Raw genomic sequence first — 18,882 nt, 5'->3', positions numbered from 1 at the left:
GCACTCATAGCAAATAGCCTCCTTGCTTTCTTCTATCTTTTAGCACCACCGCTCCACCACAACGCCACCACAAAACATCTACTATTGTCTTCTCAAATTTGAAGAGACTATCAATAAAAGATTTAACTATAAATCTGATTTATAAAATTAAAAAGAAAAAAAAATGCTAAATGTATAGATAAACAAAGAAATATAAACTAAAACATTTAAAAAAATCCTACTAAGCACTAAAAGAGAAATAATTACAAACTTGAGAGTTGACTATGTGATTTAAAAAGCCATAATGATGAAAAATATACCTAATATTATACATAAACTAATAACTAAATTTGTTAAACAAGTTTAAAAATCCAAACCTTAGCATTTTGTATCATAATCAAACAATTGCCCAAAACTTTTTTTGGCAAATTATTAGTTGCTTTTGTTGATCTTCAAGCACAAATGACTTCACCTCCCATAAAAATTTTGGGGCAATTTCTTTTATTCTTGATATAATCGACTCGCCGTCTCTAATAATAATAAATCCCTGCATAAAACAAGTTCAATGACCAAGTTTATTTAAAACATCTAATCTCATGCTAAGTGTAAACTTGTAACTTATTAAGATTGATTAATGTATGTACTTATTTTTATATGTGAAATTATTCAAACAAAAAAATATACCTGAGGCCGTATAAGACGGTCCATTTCGAGCATGATATCTTCAACTAAGCAACCTTCTTTATTGTTTCCATAGTGAGAGAAGAGATCATTTGCATGTAACAAATCATACGTTCGTGGATATGATGAAAATGGTTCACACCTATAAATGGTTTAAAAAGATAAGTATCATATAGGGTTGTTCAAAAAGCTTGCGGCTTGAGACTTACTAGAAAACGGCTTGGTTTGTAAACGAGCCAAGCCCGAGACAAGGTTAGATAGCTCAATGGCTCACTTATCTGACTCATCTAAAAAAATCCCAATTTATAAATTCTGTAGTTTATAAATTCAACATTGCGTGAAGGATAAATCTTGATTATTAATAAAGTTAAGGGTTTATTATGATATATTTATTTAGTTATTTGAATTATAGTAGGTTTATGAAAGATATGTCTTGGAGAGCAAGTTTAGTGAGTCTATAAATAGGGTTTAGTTTATTAGTTTTATTGGTGAGAGTTAAGAGAGAGTCAAGAGAGTCTTTTCTCCTTGTATGATCGTGAAGTTATGTTCGTTTGAGAAGTTCGTTTGATATATGAGAAGAGTCGAGGGTTGTCACCTCAATATCTCGTGTTTGTTTTTTTGTTCGTTCGTTTGATTCGATTGTTTGATCCGTCTGGGCCAACATTGCGTGTATGTCAAAATTATTATTTTATGTTTTTGTATAATATAAATGTCAGAAACTCAAAATTAACAATATTTTTTTATGAGCTGAGCTCGAGCTCAACGTTTCAGCTCATTATGATAAATGAGCCGAGCCCGACCCATGGTTAGCTGGCCCGTTAACTCATCTAAATTAAAGCCCAAATTTTAACATATACATAAATTATAACCCAAATTTTAATATACATAAATTATATATTCTGTAATTTATAAAATATACATTACATGTATGTTAAAAATATTATGTTTTTCATGTATATCAATGTGTAAAAAATTCAAATTTTTTTAGAGTTATAAACATCAACGAGCTGGTTAGAACTTTTAGACAAGCCGAGCTAGAGCTCAGCATTTCAGCTTAATTGTTAAGATTAACAAGCCTGAGCCGACCGTGGCTTGGCTCGTTTACATCCATATCATATAGAGGTGCGAAATGAGTGGATCAGGCAACGGGTCAATTATGTTTTGGTCGAACTTTTTGGTACAAATTGTCCAAAACTTTTAGGAAATGTTTATGCAATTAAAGACATTTTTGGAGTTTGCTAAACCTTTTTACCCGTTTGACCCAACATATTACATAACCCAAATTAACCTACTAACAAGTAAATAGATAAAAACTTGTAACTAAACTTACCAATCATGAAACGCACCGATTAAACCTCGTTCATAAATTGCCGACAAAGTGTCATTTGTTGTTGCAGGGACCACATTCATCACCCAAACAGGCCAAGTACTAAACGCAACTGCAAATCCACCATAAAGGGCATTCATGTCCATAATATTTCTTATCGTTGACTGGTCAACATTCATCAACCTCCAATATTCACGAACTTGATCTTGCCAATAAAGGGTATCCGATAAAAACTTATCTTGTGTCATACCTGCAAAAGTTACATATATGCATTATTTGTATCTATATGTTTCGGTCACACGCATAGAATATGTATATAGGGGCGAAATCAATTCAGAACACTATATATTGCGAGAACATTCAGAACAATTTCGAGTCATTTGTTTTTTTCATTTCCAAAAGTTTTAAAATAAGAGAATAACATATAAATGTAATGGTTATTGTTTTTATTTCCTCTCTTGAAATAAAGAAAATACAAACAAATTAGACTGATTGTTCGTTTATGTATATAACACATGTGTAAAACATTACAAATTTCGAAACGGTACAAAATTAGAAAAAGAAAACGAGCAATTAGTATGATTGTTCGTTTATGTATATAAGCTATACACGTGTAGTTAAACAAACAAACAAACAATACAAAATCAAACAAAAATTTGAAGAAATAGTTTGATTGTTCATTTATGTATATAAGCTGCATATCTGTAAATAAACAAAAGAAAGCCAAAAATATGTGTATGAAATTATTAATTTGATAAGTCTTTGATGTAAATAACCTACACGTGTATATGTAAGAAGTACAAAATTTTAAAAAATACAAATCATCGATCATAAAATGAAATAGCTAACATTGATTCTGCGTATTCTCACAAAACTAAAACATTTATTAAAATTACATATATTTTACGTAATCACGAGTTTACTATGGGTAATAATCAACTTGCATATATGTGCAATAACCAATTTACATATATGTAATCATAAAACTACGCATAATAAATGACAAAACTACCCTCAATAAGTTTAAATATATTTGGAAGTTCTGAAATGATTTGGAAGTTTTGAAATGATCTTGATCGTGTGTATGTGTGTGTGTGTGCGCACACATATATATATAAACCTGTACCTATATTATTTAGACTTTCTGTATAAACCGAAAACCGTTGCGGTATAGGAGGGAGTTTGCGCAAACTGGGACCCGCAGTGTTAAGTGTAACACAATTCTTCAATGGTATTTTCCATGAAGGTTTATTACTAGTATCATCTGCAGAATCACATATACTTATAAGATTTCGTTCTGCATTACGTTGAAGGCATGCCACGTCAGCTTCTTTAATCCATATTGCAGTTTGAACCTTCCTAGCAATAAGCTTCCAACACATTCTAGAAGTTACATTCACCATTTTTTCCCAAATAGCAGGATAATCTTTGTCGTTTCTGTAAGCTGGAGGACCCGAATATATAAAATAACCGTTTGACCGAAGAAGTCGGTTTATTTCTTTTAGTAGAATTCCATCTGCACATAACATATAAAGTTAACGTAAGAGATAATTACTCGGATGGTCCCACGGGCGTACGTTTTTCCAGTTAAGTGCGTGTGAATTGACTAAATTACCCTTAATTACCCTTAATGATAAGAACATAACAAATGTCATAATTAGTTTGAACTTTTGGTAATGTCATTTTTAGTGTCATAATATCATACTTTTACCCTTTCAAAATACAAAAATATCATATATATTCGTTTGTTGGTAAATAAAACGAAAACGATTACTTGTTAATACACGAGAGAACGTTACATGCTGAAATGATTTACAGTAAATAACTTATTTTATTTTATTTACTATCAAATGGGTAAAAACTAAATTTTTTTTTGTTTTGAACGGATACACATGACAACTAATAACGCGGAATCAGTTAACACAATAAGAGTTACAAAAAAATTAATAACGCGGAATCAGTTAAAATAATAATGTATAGGTTTAATTAACTAGAAATACTTACATGTATTATAACTGTTTGATTCCTATATGTGCAAAACATATTTTACTTTTATTAAGATTATCCAGCCCGTTCCAAACCGTAAACTGAAACCTTCACTCCTAATTCGGGCGAACCGGCTGATTTAGCTAGATTTGGACTAAACGGTTTTTTGAACACCCTAGTTGAAGGACGTGTGCTATTCTAAGTAATATGATAAATTGTACAAAAATACCGTTTTCGTGCCAATCAACACGGCATCTTGAACAATGAACCATTTCAAAAGAATTGGCAGGAAAAGGGAGTTGTTTTGTGGCTAAAGCAGATATCATTGCACAGATACCGCGTTCTAAAGCAAACTGAATTTGATTTTCGTGTCCGTCTTTAGGATCAAACGACATTGTGTTTATATTTAATGGAGAAAGATACGCAGAAAAGCTAGCAACACCGCAACCGACGTCAAGAACTTGATATACTCCAACCGAACAAAGATCACCAGTCTCGTTTGTTGTCATATTGCCTAGTCTGCATCACTAAGAAACTAAATAAATAAAAAGTTGCACGGATGGTCCCTGCGGTATGATCAAATTTTACTTTGGTCCTCGGTATGAGAAAGTACATCACCGGTCCCAACTTATGAATAAATGTAACAAAAATGATCCCTAGCATGAATGAACGGTTAACATAATAAAGATATCAATTTTAGTGTTAAGCATTTTTAACATTAGTACGTTTAGGATAACGGACACGTTAAGAGTTAAAAAAAATTATAAATCTAAGTTTTAAAAAATCAAGAATACACATGGGCACTTTAAAAACTTTTAATCGTCAATACTCCTTGAACTAAAAAAATAAAATAAAATAAAAAGTGCGTTTTTTTAATCAAAATCTTTAATTTCTTCACATAAAGCATTAAATAGTCAATAGTCAAAAGTGAAACTTTGAGGTAAATTTATAATCAAGAAAGTATTCAGACTAAAAGGAAGTCCATTTAACATACCTCTGAATATACTCACTAGCTCCATGTTTAAAATGGGTCCCACCGCCCGGAAACCACCAAAGTTGACCTTTTTCATGCACCCAATTTTGACCACCTTTGACTTCCGAAAGGTGCGAATGATTCACATTGTTCCGCCAAACATAATCTCGACTCTTCGGCCATTTTATTGGCAACTTGTAATCTTCGGGTGGCGGTATTAAGCAAAATAAACGTCTTTCTAGTGGCGGACAATGTCTCTCTAATTCTTCTCGTTTAGAATGATCCAAAACTGGGGATAATTCTTTTATGTATGATGGATCGTGACACGGAATGTGCTCGTTAAATTCCATGGGACATATGTTCATCCCAGATTCGGGGATTGTGAGCGGTGATATACGATGAGTAAGTGTGATTTTGTTACTAAATGTTGGAGTACCTGCATGTATATACATATTTCATAACTATTATTATAATAGAAATTTATGAAAAAAATAAGTAAATAATATATGTTAAGTTGTATGTTAATATTGTAATTAAAATTATATATTAAAAAAAATTAAAAAGTGTATCTTAATGAAATACACTGCTTGAGCTCTAGTAAGTTAGATAAGCCGAGCTAGAGTCTAGTCGAGTTCGGCTTGGTTCGTTTACCCCCTCCCCCCTGATACTAGGTCTAAAGATGTTCAAATTGCTCGTGACTCGGAATGCCCGAAAAAGACATGTTCGAAATCGTGTTACTTACATACAAACCAAGCTGGCTCCGCTCATCTCATTTCAAGCAAAGCCGGCTTGGGCCGTCTCGTTTACAAACCAAGTCAGCCTCAGCTCGTCGCTTTTAAAAACCAAGCCAGCCCGGCTCGTTTACAAAACAAACAGGATCAGCTCGGCCCGTTTACAAACCAAGCCAGCCGGGCTCGTATCGTTTAGAAACCAAGCCGAACATGAGTTACCCTCCCAAGAATACACAAAAGTTTCCCCTTTGTAACTAATAATTCATGCAAGATACAATCTTTTTCACAAATTAAGCTAATTTCAAGCTTCAAATATTATATTCCTAATAATTCCGACGATGGATAATTCCGTCCAAAATACGTTCCGGTAAAGAAAGACGCAGTGATTACTAGAACAACCAACATTATTAATCGCCCTGATTTTGAATTGTATGTGGACCACCCGAATCGGGCCATTTGATTTGATTGATAATTTTGAAGGTAAAGTGGGATTAGGGTTTTGATTAGAACATGAGTGGCGTGTGAAGACCAGAGCATGCAGCTGCTGGTAATAATAATGTGTCATCAATGTTTGAGCTTCAGTGTGAGTTCAAGGGACACATGTCGACTTGTGTTCAATTATCAGTTTTTTTTATGGTATATATAGTTGTATTTTTCATAATTCATATATAAAATATAATTCCCTAACCATGTTATTATTGAACAAATACCTAACGTTTCTTCAATATTAAATAATATAACATCCAATACTCGGAATTAACAAACAAATCACTTAAATACGGCGACCGAATTAGGGTTCTTCAATACTATCTTATTATTAAATCGGCGACCAATTTGGTACTTGTACTAATATGGTACCTGTCACGTACCTATGCAATTTCCGATACTCTGACTAATTCAGGTTGTTTGTTGCTTGTACTGGTACCAGATTCAAAATCGCCGAAGATTTGAAAATAAAAAACCAAGGTGGTACAAAAACGGGCATCGTACCGAAATACCCCTACTAATACCGAAAATTTGGGTACGAGTATTGGTACATGTTTTATTGATTTTCGATACGAGTACAATTGGGTACAGGTACGTGTACGGATACAGGTACTGTCTCAGGCTCATCCCTAATGTAGAATGTGTGTTGTGGTGGCTTCAACAGGGGCACTAGCAAGGGATTTGTGCTACGTCGGTCGCGAACACCGCAACAGATGTTAGCGACCAAAAGTGTCGTTTACCGGGTAAAGAGTGTGTGTTAGTCGTTAAATAAATTAATTTTAGAGAATCAATCAGTCTTCGTTAGATTTCATCTACTCTTTTTTAGGGTATTCGTTATTCAGTTTCAAACTATTTAAACAAAAATTCGAGCCAACCCAAATCGAATAATGGCTATTTGAGGTTTGATAACTAACCAACTCGATTACATCTTTAACCCAAGTTTATTTAGCCCGACAAAATTCAATAACAAATAACATTGTAAAAATGTTTTAAAAGAAATAAACCAACTTCGAATGTGGTTTTCGGTCCAGTTTTGAATTTACAGTTCGGTTATGTTTTTGGTTTTGACTAATATAATTTCCAAATGAATAAACCAATAACCGAACCGATAAGCACAATAGATCATTTTAAGCCCTAAATTCATCAGCTTGTCGATAAAATTGTCACAAAAGCTCTTGATTTTCAAAAAGTTTTTATACTTATAGAAGGAGAATCACTTAAATGTCCAAAAAGAGTTGTATTTGTAAGATATTACAGCCTTAGAAGACATTGAGTTGTACATTAAACTCAAATTCTTTAAAAAAACAGGATTGTAAAAAATATGAAATTGTTGTAAAAGCAGCTATGAATTGTTGGGTAAATATGAAATTTCTAATCAATGTTAAAGTTTATAAAAAAAAACATAACATTAAAAAAATCTTAAAATAAAATAAAATTCTCTCATTTTTCCTAAATTTTACAATAAAATGACTATATGAACAAATACAACTTACAAGTTTATACCTCAAATATTAAGTCAAACATCTAGTAAACTTGAAAAGTCAACATCTTGGAGTGTAAGTGCACCAATGTACATCTCACTTACATGATCTGAACACAAAGGAACACACTTTCTATCAAAAACATCATGAACAACACCCATACCCAAAACCCATGGTTTCTCATCATCCAAGTTCAAATCTTTTTGCAGCAACCGAATCCGATAAACAATCGTGTCAAATCTTTCGCAAAAATGAACCCCACATCGATACAAATCCTCATCTACCGCCAACCGAGTCAACAACATAGTCAAAGCCCCGTCCACAGGCTTCGGGTCAACAAGATTCTTATCACCCATCATTTTAATCTCCCGTTCGGTAGGAAAGCTAAATATTTCGTTCCCATCAACATCAAAAACACGCAGATCTTTCGTGAAATGTTTGATCGCTTCACGTTTTGTTGACTCGTGTTTCTCGGCTAAAGTTAATATGCATGAGAATCGTAAATGGTAGTTTACAATGGTTTTAATGATCTTGAAATTATGACAACAACAAAAGTAATCAAGCCATCGTTTTCCTACACCCGCGTACCATTTGATAATATCGACGTCGTCTACAACCATGAGTGAACTGATCGGTCTAGGCCGGCCCATGTTGTTCGTGAACCCGGCTAACCTAACCGCCTGTCTAACTAACCGGTCGGGTGCATCGACTTTTACACGAAGCACGGTCAAATCTTTGACCGTTCGTTCCGTGTATTTCTTTTCTTCTTCTTCTTCCAACTTTAACTCTCTTTGTTCTATCTCCCTTCTAGCTTTCACTGGATTCAAATATGCATCAACTTTTTCTTGAAACTTGTCATATGAATCCACAAGTTCGAAAGGAAGTTGATCTCGAATTCGCTTCAACGACAAAAAATCACCACCCGAAAGGTTACGATACAACGCTGCACGCTCATCAACCGACTTCAAAACCTCATCAACCGTTTCACGACCCCAAACTTCAAAAATCTCGTTAACCTCTTTCTCAATATCAAAATCAAACTTGAACCCGTTACTCGTTTTCAACTTCTTATAAACATGATCAAAGATCTTCAAACCGAGTTTCTTCCTATTCGTCTCCCGTCTATTCTTAAGCTCTTGCAGCCTCACTTCCTTCTGTCTCAAATACTTTTTCCTCGCCCTAATCGCCTTTTCCGACATCGGTGGATTCAAAACCGAAGGCGTCACCGCCCGAATATCCATCCCCAAAAACCGAATCTCCTCCGAGCCCGCACTATGCACAACCGTCTTCCCCTTATCAACCTCCAAACCCAAATTATCCTCAAGAAACTTAACCACAAGATTCTTTAACTTCACCGTTAAACCCTTCGTCCCAGACGTAATCACAAGCACTTCATCCAAGTATCTAACCGCATAAACCTTTAACGGCTTATACACCGTATACTCATCACCATTTTCTTGATTCTCTAATCTATCTTTCAATGTCTCCTTATTAATCATCAACCTCAACTCTTGCAACTTCTGATCAAACCCATTTAAGTAAACATTAACCAACATCGAATCCAACCCGAATTCTTGCGGAAACCCGTTTCCTAAACACCCACCCCCAAATTCGATCCGGGCTAAATTAAACTCAACCAACTTCCTAATTACACCAATTAACATCTTATCATCAACCTTCTGTTCAATAATCAAACACAACTTATTCAAAGTTTCAATCTTTTTAAACTTATTATCATTAATATCATTAAACGTAACAGTAAACCACCAATTGGGATTTTCAACAGTGTTCTTAATATACCGAATCGCGGTATGCCGACCGAGATTAACCCGACCACCGTAGCTAAAAGTAGCAAACCGGTCATCATACACAAGCTCAAGAACGAGTCTAATTGATTCAATTAAGACCTTGAGCTTCAAATTGGGTAGAATTAGGGTACATGGGTCGTTTTCGTTTGTTAATTTGATGCAATTGGACTCGAAATCGAACGTGTTTTGGTACAGATCGCTGGAAAGTGATGGAATTGAGAAGAAATTGGCGGGAATTGGTGGGTCTGGTGAGTGGGTTAAGTTGTGGGCGGCGGTTAATAAGACGGAGGGTGAAACGATGACGTTTTGGAAGAGGTTGGTGAACTTGCCGTGGTGGTAATTGGATAAGACTAGGGTTTTGAGTTGGGGTTTTGTTAAGGGTTCCGGCGGCGGAGATACGGTGGTGAGGAACCTTGCCGGAGGGAGTGTGACGGTGGTTCGCCGGAAAATTAAAAGCATTGGCGGAAGTGAGTGAGTGTGTGGTTAATGGAGTTTGTTATGTTAACTTTAGGGCTATTAAGTTGAGCCCAATAGAATTAATGGGCATTACATCAAATAAAGATTAGCGTTAACAGTTTCAGCCTGAAAACTCGAAACCGGAGATACCGGTGTGTCCGTGTCTAGACTAGAGGTGCACAAAAAACCCGAACTCGAAACCGGACCCGAAAAAAAACCTGAAACCGGTTTTTCTAAAACCCGGGTATTTAATACCCGAACCCGAACTCGACCCTACCCGTAGGGTACGGATAGGGTATGACTTTCAATGTTGAAACCCGAACCCGAACCCGTACCCGATCTAAACCCGATAATACCCGAAACCCGGTTCTAGGTATACCCGAACCCGAAACCCGGTTTAAACTATACCCGAAACCCGGTTCTAGTTATACCCGAAACCCGGGTTTTTTGCATACCCGAACCGGATTTTTTGCATGCTAGGATATTAGTGTTTGTGCACATGTTTTTGTGTGACTGTCCACAGATCTATAGTCGTTCTCCAACGGATCTTTTTTAGAGCACGTATATGATATAAATACTTGTTTAGAGCAACACCTTTTGATATACCAAACAACTGAAAATACATTTAATATATATTTTTTGTATTATTGTTTAGTTGTTATGTATGTTTGAATGAACTTTGAAGTTTGTATGCAAAAAAATGGAGTTAGGATAAAAAAATGAAGCAAACCTGTTAATAGAAGAAACTGTAGAAAATGGGTTTTTTTTAATACCCGGAAAATAGGGTATTCAAAACCCATAAAACGGGTTTTTTTCAATACCCGAAAATAGGGTCTTCAAATACCTGGGTATTGAAGACCCGGTTCAATACCCTACCCGAACCCGGTACACAGGGTATGGTTTTTCAAGCCAATACCCGACCCGAACCCGACCTGATTATTGTTAATACCCGATTTTTCAATACCCGATCATACCTGAACCCGGTTTCATACCCGAACCCGGTTTTTCATAATACCCGATTTGTGCACCTCTAGTCTAGACTCTAGAGGTGCACAAATCGGGTTTTTCAAATACCCGGATTCGGGTATGGAAGCGGGTTCGGTTATGACCGGGTATTGTTAATACCCGGGTCGTGTTCGGGTCCGGATATTGTATCTAAAAACCATACTCTATGCATCGGGTTCGGATCGAGTATATAATCGGGTATTCAAAAACCGGGTATTTTAATACCCTATTTTCGGTAAAGCCCTATTTTCGGGCTTTTTTTCTGTGTATATTTTGAATATATATTGGATTAATTAAAAGTTTGCACTTTTTAGGGGTATTTTTCGGGTATATTTAAGGTATTTTTCGGGTATAAATCGGGTTTTTGAAATACCCGGTTTCGGGTATTGGAAAAATCCGGTTCCGGATATTTCGGGTTTTCGGGTATTACCGTGTACAAATCGGGTCCGGTTCGGGTTTGGGTTTTAGTACCGAAATGCATACCCTATCCATACCCTACGGGTAGGGTCGGGTACGGGTTCAGTATTAAAAAAACCGGTTCCGGGTTTTTATTTCGGGTCCGGTTCCAGGTTTGGGTTTTTTGTGCACCTCTAACCGTGCCCGACTATGAAGCAAACTCTACGCGTAGGGTATGTAGGGTATGGATATAGTACATGTTTTAGGGTATGGGTTCAATTTTGATCTCGAGCATTATCTAGATCACGCCCTTAGTTTTTTTATTATTATTAAAAAATAATTGTTAGCTGAAAATATTTACATCTTTATTTATATTAAAAAAAATCAAAATAAACTAAAAAGGTAATTATTGAAAAGGGGCTAATAGGGTTTTATACCACTACCTTATAAATTGGAACAAAATATGTTGACTAATAATATAGTTTCACATTTCTTTTAAGCATAATTTAAAAGACATCATAAAATAAAAACATATTTCTATTATTTTTCAAATAATAGTCACACGCACATACAATCATACACGTATATAGAAAACTCTTTTATTCTTTAGTTACAACATTGCACTCATAACAAATATTATCTCACACAACACTCAAATATAAAACAACACATCGAAATTAAGGATACAGTTCGACTCGTCGCCTCTTATAAGTGATGTTTTTTCTTCAAAAACATGCAAAGATTGTCACAATCGCTTTTTGGACTCCAAACACTGAAGTAAGTTTGGACAACACTAAGAAAAAGAGCTAACAAAGCTCCCAGAAGTACAAAAATTGCCCATGGGCTCTTGAAATATTCATTCTTCAGTTGGTAGAAAAGCGTGTTCCTCCAATTTCCATAATGCCTTTGTATCTTGTTCTTAACATCCATATATGCTAAACCATTTACAGGAAGATTAGTTCCTAGTTCATTGAAGAATTCCGCGACTTTATTATCACTCCCTTGCATGTTTTCAAGCACCCAAGCTTTTCTAAGTACCTTAACATCCTCAGCGTCATCAATAAGAGAATCAAGAAGCCTTACATACGACGAAACCCATGAATCAACAATTGAGTGCATGGACTTTTCATACGCTATCAAGTTTAACAACACAAGCTTGGTGTAATCATGCACTCTTATTGGAAGGAGTGCTACATTTGCGGAGAACCCCCAACAGCCTTTGAAAAACCCAATGCGAGCAAATGACATGGTGTCACTTGGCTTGAAATGGATCCCTATGTCCACAAGCTCACTAGCTTTGCGATAATTGCTACTGGCATAATTCTCAACACCATATTCTAACGTGGGAATTTCTGATTTTATGCTCCAACAAAGTCTGTGATGAAGAATATGGAGAAGATGATTGGGTGAGTTGCAGATAAATGTGTCTAGGGATTCATGTAAGCATTTCAATTCTTCTCGCTGACTTTGATCATTTAGGATATTAAGTATTGATTCTAACCATTTGAATCTTTTCGAACTCCTATATGCTAAAATACTATGATAGCTGAATGCTTGAATGACATATATAAAATCCCCTTGTTGTATTTCAGCCAACCTCCTCACTTCCCATAGAACTTTGAAAGGTATTTGATTTTCCAACAAGAACAAATCTTGGAAAATTAAGAGAAACTCATAGTTTTTCAACTCTTCCCAATGTTCGAGTCCCACACAATAGATAATTGTAATGACATACACAATAAAACAACCATCTAGCACCATCATGTTAGTGAATTCCATGTCACTAAACCCGGTTGTGGAGTCTTCTTCATAAAACTTTCTTAAATCCTGCACCATTTCACCAAGCTTATTATACAAACTTGTTAAGGCCTCCTTGTTGCCTTTAAAGAGCTTGTTTGTGAACTCAGGCTTGAGATTTTGGAGCGACTTGAGGTTTGGCTTGCCAAAATGATAGGGACCAATGGAGACGGCCTTTGGAACATAGTATTCCTCATAGTCACATGTCTTTTTCACTAATCCTTCAACTTTGGGGATCGGTACGGGTTGTGACGAATTGGCAGTGGCAGTACTGGCACTGGGATTGACATTGATAATCGAGTCAACATAATCAGCATAGTTGACCGCGATTTCAGGGTTTGGGATTATATCTTCCACCGGCATTTTTGGATTTCAGGGTTTAGGATGTTGGTGATTGTGGGATCATAAGCAAGTGCTTGGTTATGACATTTATATGTGTGTGTTTTCTCTTGTGTGTGATAGGTAGGTACTTGCTAGAGAATAATGAAATCTTTTTTTACTTTAGTTGTCTCCAAATGAAGTTAAGAATCATGAAACGTTGCATAAGTTACTACCACTCACTTTAGGTATAATATTAGGGGGGAATGTATATATAACTTAATGTAAAAAAAGAATAATGAAATCTTTTTTTACTTTAGTTGTCTCCAAATGAAGTTAAGAATCATGAAACGATGCATAAGTTACTACCACTCACTTTAGGTATAATATTAAGGGGGATAGTATTCCTAACTTAATGTATATATAAAGTTACTCCCATGAGTTTCACATTACTTCAAAAAGTGGGATTAGCTTATGATAAATTTGGTTGATATGTTTACAAGTATTTCTTTTTAATGATTTAAATCATCATCTACATATTTGTAAAAGATACACAACTGTGTTCTTTTCTTTTATGGAATAAAAACAATATTAAAAAACACATTGACAATAAACAGTTCCAAGTAAAAGATTAATAAAATAAAATAAACTTGATTTCTAGGTGATTATAAAATTACTTTTGAATGCTATAAATGCTAAGCGAAAGTCACATATCATGTGTTGATTTATCTCCTATGCTTTTAAAATATGTATTTTTAAATTTATCGAGAAATTTTTTTTATGAGGCTATGATACAAACAATATGTGTAGTTGTGTACAAGTAAAAATCTGAAGGATTTTCCCGCTAAAAATTAATAGAAAGACTATGACCTCCGCCAATCTAACTAGTAGTGACAAATCCAAACAATGACATTTGTGCTTGATGACCATCGTTTAAGTAATGCAAAAATCTAATTAACCTAAATAGCAAGGGCAAGTATAGTATCATATGCTCGAGGAGCACATGGTATGTCTAACATGTTTCATTTAATTATTTAAACTAATTTAAAGTTGATTTGATAGGAATTCGTTCCCGTTAACATAAACAACGCGCAAATCTTTCGTGTTATGTTTGATCGCTTCACGTTTTGTTGACTCGTGTTTTTTCGACTAAAAATGATAGTTTGCAATGGTTTTAATAAGCTTGAAATTATGACAACAACAAAAGTAATCGAGGTCGAGTCGGCAGCGGGTGGTTCTAGCAAATGGTTGAGGTTGTGCATTCCTAGAAATACGATAGGTTTGTGACGTGAAATTGCGTTGGAAAAGCGCCACAATTGGGCTACGCGACACAATTTCGTCACATTTGAGTTGGGGTTAATGAGGACGGAGTTTTAGAATAAGTTGGTGAATTTGTCTCTATGTGTAGTCCCTCCACTACACAAAGCTTTAGGGTGGCGTTGTTCAAAGAAAAAGTTAATGTTGTATTCCTGCCACCGTCGCCCTAGATGGCGACGGCGGTACGGCACCAAGGGTACATGGGTCGTTTTCGTTTGTTAATTTGATGCAATTGGACTCGAAATCGAACTTGTTTTGGTAATAATCGTTGGAAAGTGATGAAATTGAGAAGAAATTGGCGGGAGTTGGTGGGTCTGGAGAGTGGGTTAACTTGTGGGCGGCGGTTAATAAGACGGAGGGTGAAACGATGACGTTTTGGAAGAGGTTGGTGAACTTGCCGTGGTGGTAATTGGATAAGACTAGGGTTTTGTTAGGGGTTGTGGCGGAGATACGGTGGCGGTGCGGAGGAGCCTGGCGGTGGTTCGCCGGAAAGTTAAAAGCATTGGGTTAGAGTTAGTAAGTGGTTAGTGTAGTTTGTTTTCTTATAGGGCCCAATAGTGTTAATAGGCTCACTCTAATAGAGGATAGCTTTTAGCACGTTAATGTGTGTAGTGACTAGTGAGGCGTGATAAAGGTCTATAGCGCTAGGGGTGTTCATCGGGTCAACTTGATCGCGTTTCAGGTTAATCGGGTCGGGTTAGTTGGGTTTTTCTTAAAAAAATATCTAACCCGAAACCCGACCCTATTAAGGTTCGGGTTAGTCGGGTTCGGGTTTCGGGTTAGTCGGGTTAATCGGGTTGACCATGTTACTTTATAATTTGAAGTTGATTTTATTAAGTGCTGAATCAATAATTGTTGTTTGGTTGAACCTCTGAATGACTGTGCAGAATTACTATTTACTCCTATGAACTATTTCGTGCTGAATAATATGTATCTGTTGAGTCAGAGAGAATAATAATTGTACTAAATGACCAAACATTCATTATAGCCAATCAAAGTACATCTTAAAAACAAACTTTTATTATAATCAACCCAAATACATCTAAAAAATAGTTTAACAAAACATTGACACAAATAACTTTACAATACACCCACAAGTAAACAAAACACCTAAACATCAAACATGGCTTAAGCTATATATGCTTTGTTAAAAGCCATAAATGTGCTAAAGCGGAAACCTTTGATCATAGGTAACGTGTTTTTCCTTTGTTTTCATCATTCAAAATGCCAATATTTCGGTCAACAACTCTTTTTCATCCAAGTTTTCTTGGTTATTTTCTTCCTCTCATCATCTTGCGAAAAGAAGTGAACTAAATGCTAAAATCGCATAACCATACGTGACTCACTGCTCTTAAAGCTATCTCGGTCTTCATGTCCCCACCTTTGACACTCTTTTGATTAAAGTCGCCCACAACACCGACCAATTTATAAGCTTTCGACCAACCTTTCAATTAGACCAAACGAAATCTACAAACAATGATACACGACAAAACGTTATGACAAATGGCTTTTTATGCATCATTTTTTTTTGAGAAAATATTGATCCTTTTATATATAACACAAACCGAACTACATCTGGATAATGGGTAAGCCAGCAACAAGCTGCGCCGCTATCCCCTTTTGAATCGCAAAGCCTATTCTATTAAATATAAATCCTTGGTTCCTCGGGCTCTGCGAGTCACTGTGGACCACCTTCTGCACCCGCTCCAAGAAGCGAACCGCCTCGGGAGCTAGGGATCCAAAAGTGTCGAAGGCAAATGGAATGAACGCGTGCTGATTCTCCAAACACAATGTCTCATGCTTAGCAACCTTCCTAGACTTCGCTCTCAAAACCGCCTGTCCCGGTACGAAGCCACTGTCTCTCAGTCCCACCAACGGGGACACCCCAGTGAGGTCAACACACGCATGCTTACCCCCTGCCCAGCCAAACACAAGAACATCCGCAGGACGCAGGGTAGATCTTCCCTTACGCGGATCAGTCAAAAAGTTAACAAGTGCCTCTTTCTTGGCTGAGATCCTGGCACGTCTAAGCACATCCCATTACACATCTCTAACCCAGTCATGACGATACTTGAATCCCGGCAATTCCTTACAGTGGAGGACATGCTCACCAAATCTATCCAAACAAGCTTTTTTACAAATGGGGCATAATTCATCTGGAGGGAAAAGGGGAATCATAAGCCGGTATTTAAGGATAGCTCTGTATTCAATTGCCGACATCCGTTGCCCAAGACCTTCAATGGGCACAACAGTCAAAAAATCCTGGGCATGAGCCCCCTTGAGACAAGCTAAAACTGCCTTTTGTCTCAGGGTCATATCGAATCGCTCCTCCAAATCATGTACGTGTTTACCATAAAGAGCACTCGCCAAGGTTTGTTGAGGTTTCTCGGGGGCGGTCTCCTTATCAGTAAAACCGCCTATATCAAGGTTCGGGAGAGTTGTTCCAATATTACCAAGTGCAAAAGAGTAGTCAGGATCTACCCACGTAACACCAGCGTTTCGCAGGACGTGGTCTTGCAATTTCCACGACTGAGACCTGGAAGCCACAAATGCATATGCGGAAACATCCTCAGCCGAGAAAATTCCTAAGCCTCCGCAACGCATAGGGAAGGAAGCCAACCTCCACTGGAGGTCCCCAAAATGCGGTCCTCCATACACAACAATATCTTCAATTGCCCCCCACAGGCCCGCATCAAAGATGGACACAGCCTCTTTGACATGTTCAGGTTGACAGGTCCGAAGCCTAAACACTAACTTAGCAACCCCCATACACGAGCGTAACAAAAGGAGCTCACTTTGGGGGTCCCTCAGGTCCGACAGGCGTTTCATAAGTTCAACCGCCCTCAAAGCTCTTTTAGTTGCCAAAGACCGAATAAACCCTGCATCCCGACTAACCGCTCCCCCCAAGAGTTTAACTCCCATCGCAGACATGCTAATCTCTCCAGGGAATAAACCCGACACTTTCTTCGAATCATCACATGACGGCCAAAAAACCTCTGTTTTTCGAATATTAAGCCTAAGCCCTAGAGACGCCCCCTCTGAGCGAATAATGCCCAACGTTCTAGCGACCTCCTCAGCCTTACCAATAATAGTGCCATCGTCTAAATTCCAAGCATGGAAGGGCAAGGGACAAGTCCCCTACACCCTAAGGATGAGCGGATGAAGGACCAACGCAAAAAGAAGAGGGCCAATGGGTCCCCTTGCTGCACCCCAGTAAAAGCCCCGATATGAGTATCCCCCACATATAAACGGGCGGGGCAGGCATATAAAAACTGGACCCATGGGAAGATGGATGGACATATGCAGCTAACTTCCCTGAGAAGGGTCATCCGATCCACCTCGTTGAAGGCGTTAGAAAAATCAACAGTGAGCATAGCCAGGGACCCGTCAGAATGAAACGTGCTCAAAAAATTGTTAGCACTATGCAATACCGCTTCCGCCCCATTAGGGATCCCAACTCCGAATTGGAAATCCCCTAGATAAGCAGCAATCTTTTTCCCTATTTTACTCATAGCGACTTTCGACACCAATCTTCTCCAAATGGCCCCCACTGCGATGGGTCTAATTCCATTGTCAGGCTTCAACAGGGGGGTCAACGGTGCCGAAGCAATGAACTCCGCTAGAACTTTTGGACAAAGCCCCCCAAGCCACAAGTTGACAACATCAGTGATGGCCTTTAAGAGCCCGGAGGCGGTCGGAGACCCCTGGCCACAGAAAGCGTCTAAAATATGTTGGGCCCGCAAACCATCCCTCCCACAAGATGTACCTTTCGGGAAGGTTTTAATACATTCCAACACACAATCACCGTCCACCTGCAAGGCTGGTTCCGATGGCACGACGGAGGGCACGGTCGGGGGGTCCACCATAGGATGTTTATCAATCAATGCTCTCAAAGTATCCCCCCGGCAGGCGCGACCCCGGATGAACACAGGACTTTGATCGCCGCTGTGTAATGGCCGTCCGCTACCTTCCGGAGGCATTGCTTGATATTGCCCCCTCCCTCTTCTTTATGTTGGCAATCCCACATCACTCGAAGTTCAAGGAGCAGTAGCACCATCTCTTCTAAACCTGCCCCATCTTTCCAAACAGCCAAAGCCAGCATAATGGAGCTACATTGAAGCGATTTCTTGTTACCAGACCT

At 37.5% G+C, this 18,882-nt stretch overlaps 3 protein-coding genes across 3 annotated transcripts; all 3 read right to left on the bottom strand.

Annotated features, from left to right (window-relative positions):
- Positions 1-304: 304 nt before the first annotated feature.
- Positions 305-5,381, bottom strand: LOC143580581 (putative methyltransferase PMT7). The gene is made up of 6 exons (XM_077063563.1): positions 4,968-5,381; positions 4,203-4,492; positions 3,114-3,503; positions 1,991-2,237; positions 664-802; positions 305-526 (listed from the first exon to the last, which is right to left on the bottom strand). Exons 1-6 carry the CDS (start codon positions 5,309-5,311, stop codon positions 377-379), a joined length of 1,560 nt encoding a protein of 519 aa, XP_076919678.1. The 5' UTR covers positions 5,312-5,381; the 3' UTR covers positions 305-376.
- LOC143580580 (nuclear intron maturase 3, mitochondrial-like) lies at positions 698-9,911 on the bottom strand. The gene is made up of 2 exons (XM_077063562.1): positions 7,667-9,911; positions 698-802 (listed from the first exon to the last, which is right to left on the bottom strand). The coding sequence occupies exon 1, from the start codon at positions 9,909-9,911 to the stop codon at positions 7,680-7,682; it is 2,232 nt and encodes a 743-aa protein (XP_076919677.1). The 3' UTR covers positions 698-802; positions 7,667-7,679.
- A 2,103-nt stretch (positions 9,912-12,014) lies between these two features.
- Positions 12,015-13,469, bottom strand: LOC143580585 (UPF0481 protein At3g47200-like). Its single transcript, XM_077063566.1, has one exon. The coding sequence runs from the start codon at positions 13,467-13,469 to the stop codon at positions 12,015-12,017; it is 1,455 nt and encodes a 484-aa protein (XP_076919681.1).
- Between the last annotated feature and the right edge of the window lie 5,413 nt (positions 13,470-18,882).

Source organism: Bidens hawaiensis, unplaced genomic scaffold (assembly GCF_021521415.1).
Source record: "Bidens hawaiensis isolate Kalapana, Puna unplaced genomic scaffold, B.hawaiensis_p1.1 tig00030531_1, whole genome shotgun sequence".
In the NCBI taxonomy this organism is placed as follows: domain Eukaryota; kingdom Viridiplantae; phylum Streptophyta; class Magnoliopsida; order Asterales; family Asteraceae; genus Bidens; species Bidens hawaiensis.
The sequence above is the reverse complement of the archived record's forward strand: the minus strand, read 5'-3'. Positions and strand labels throughout refer to the sequence as shown.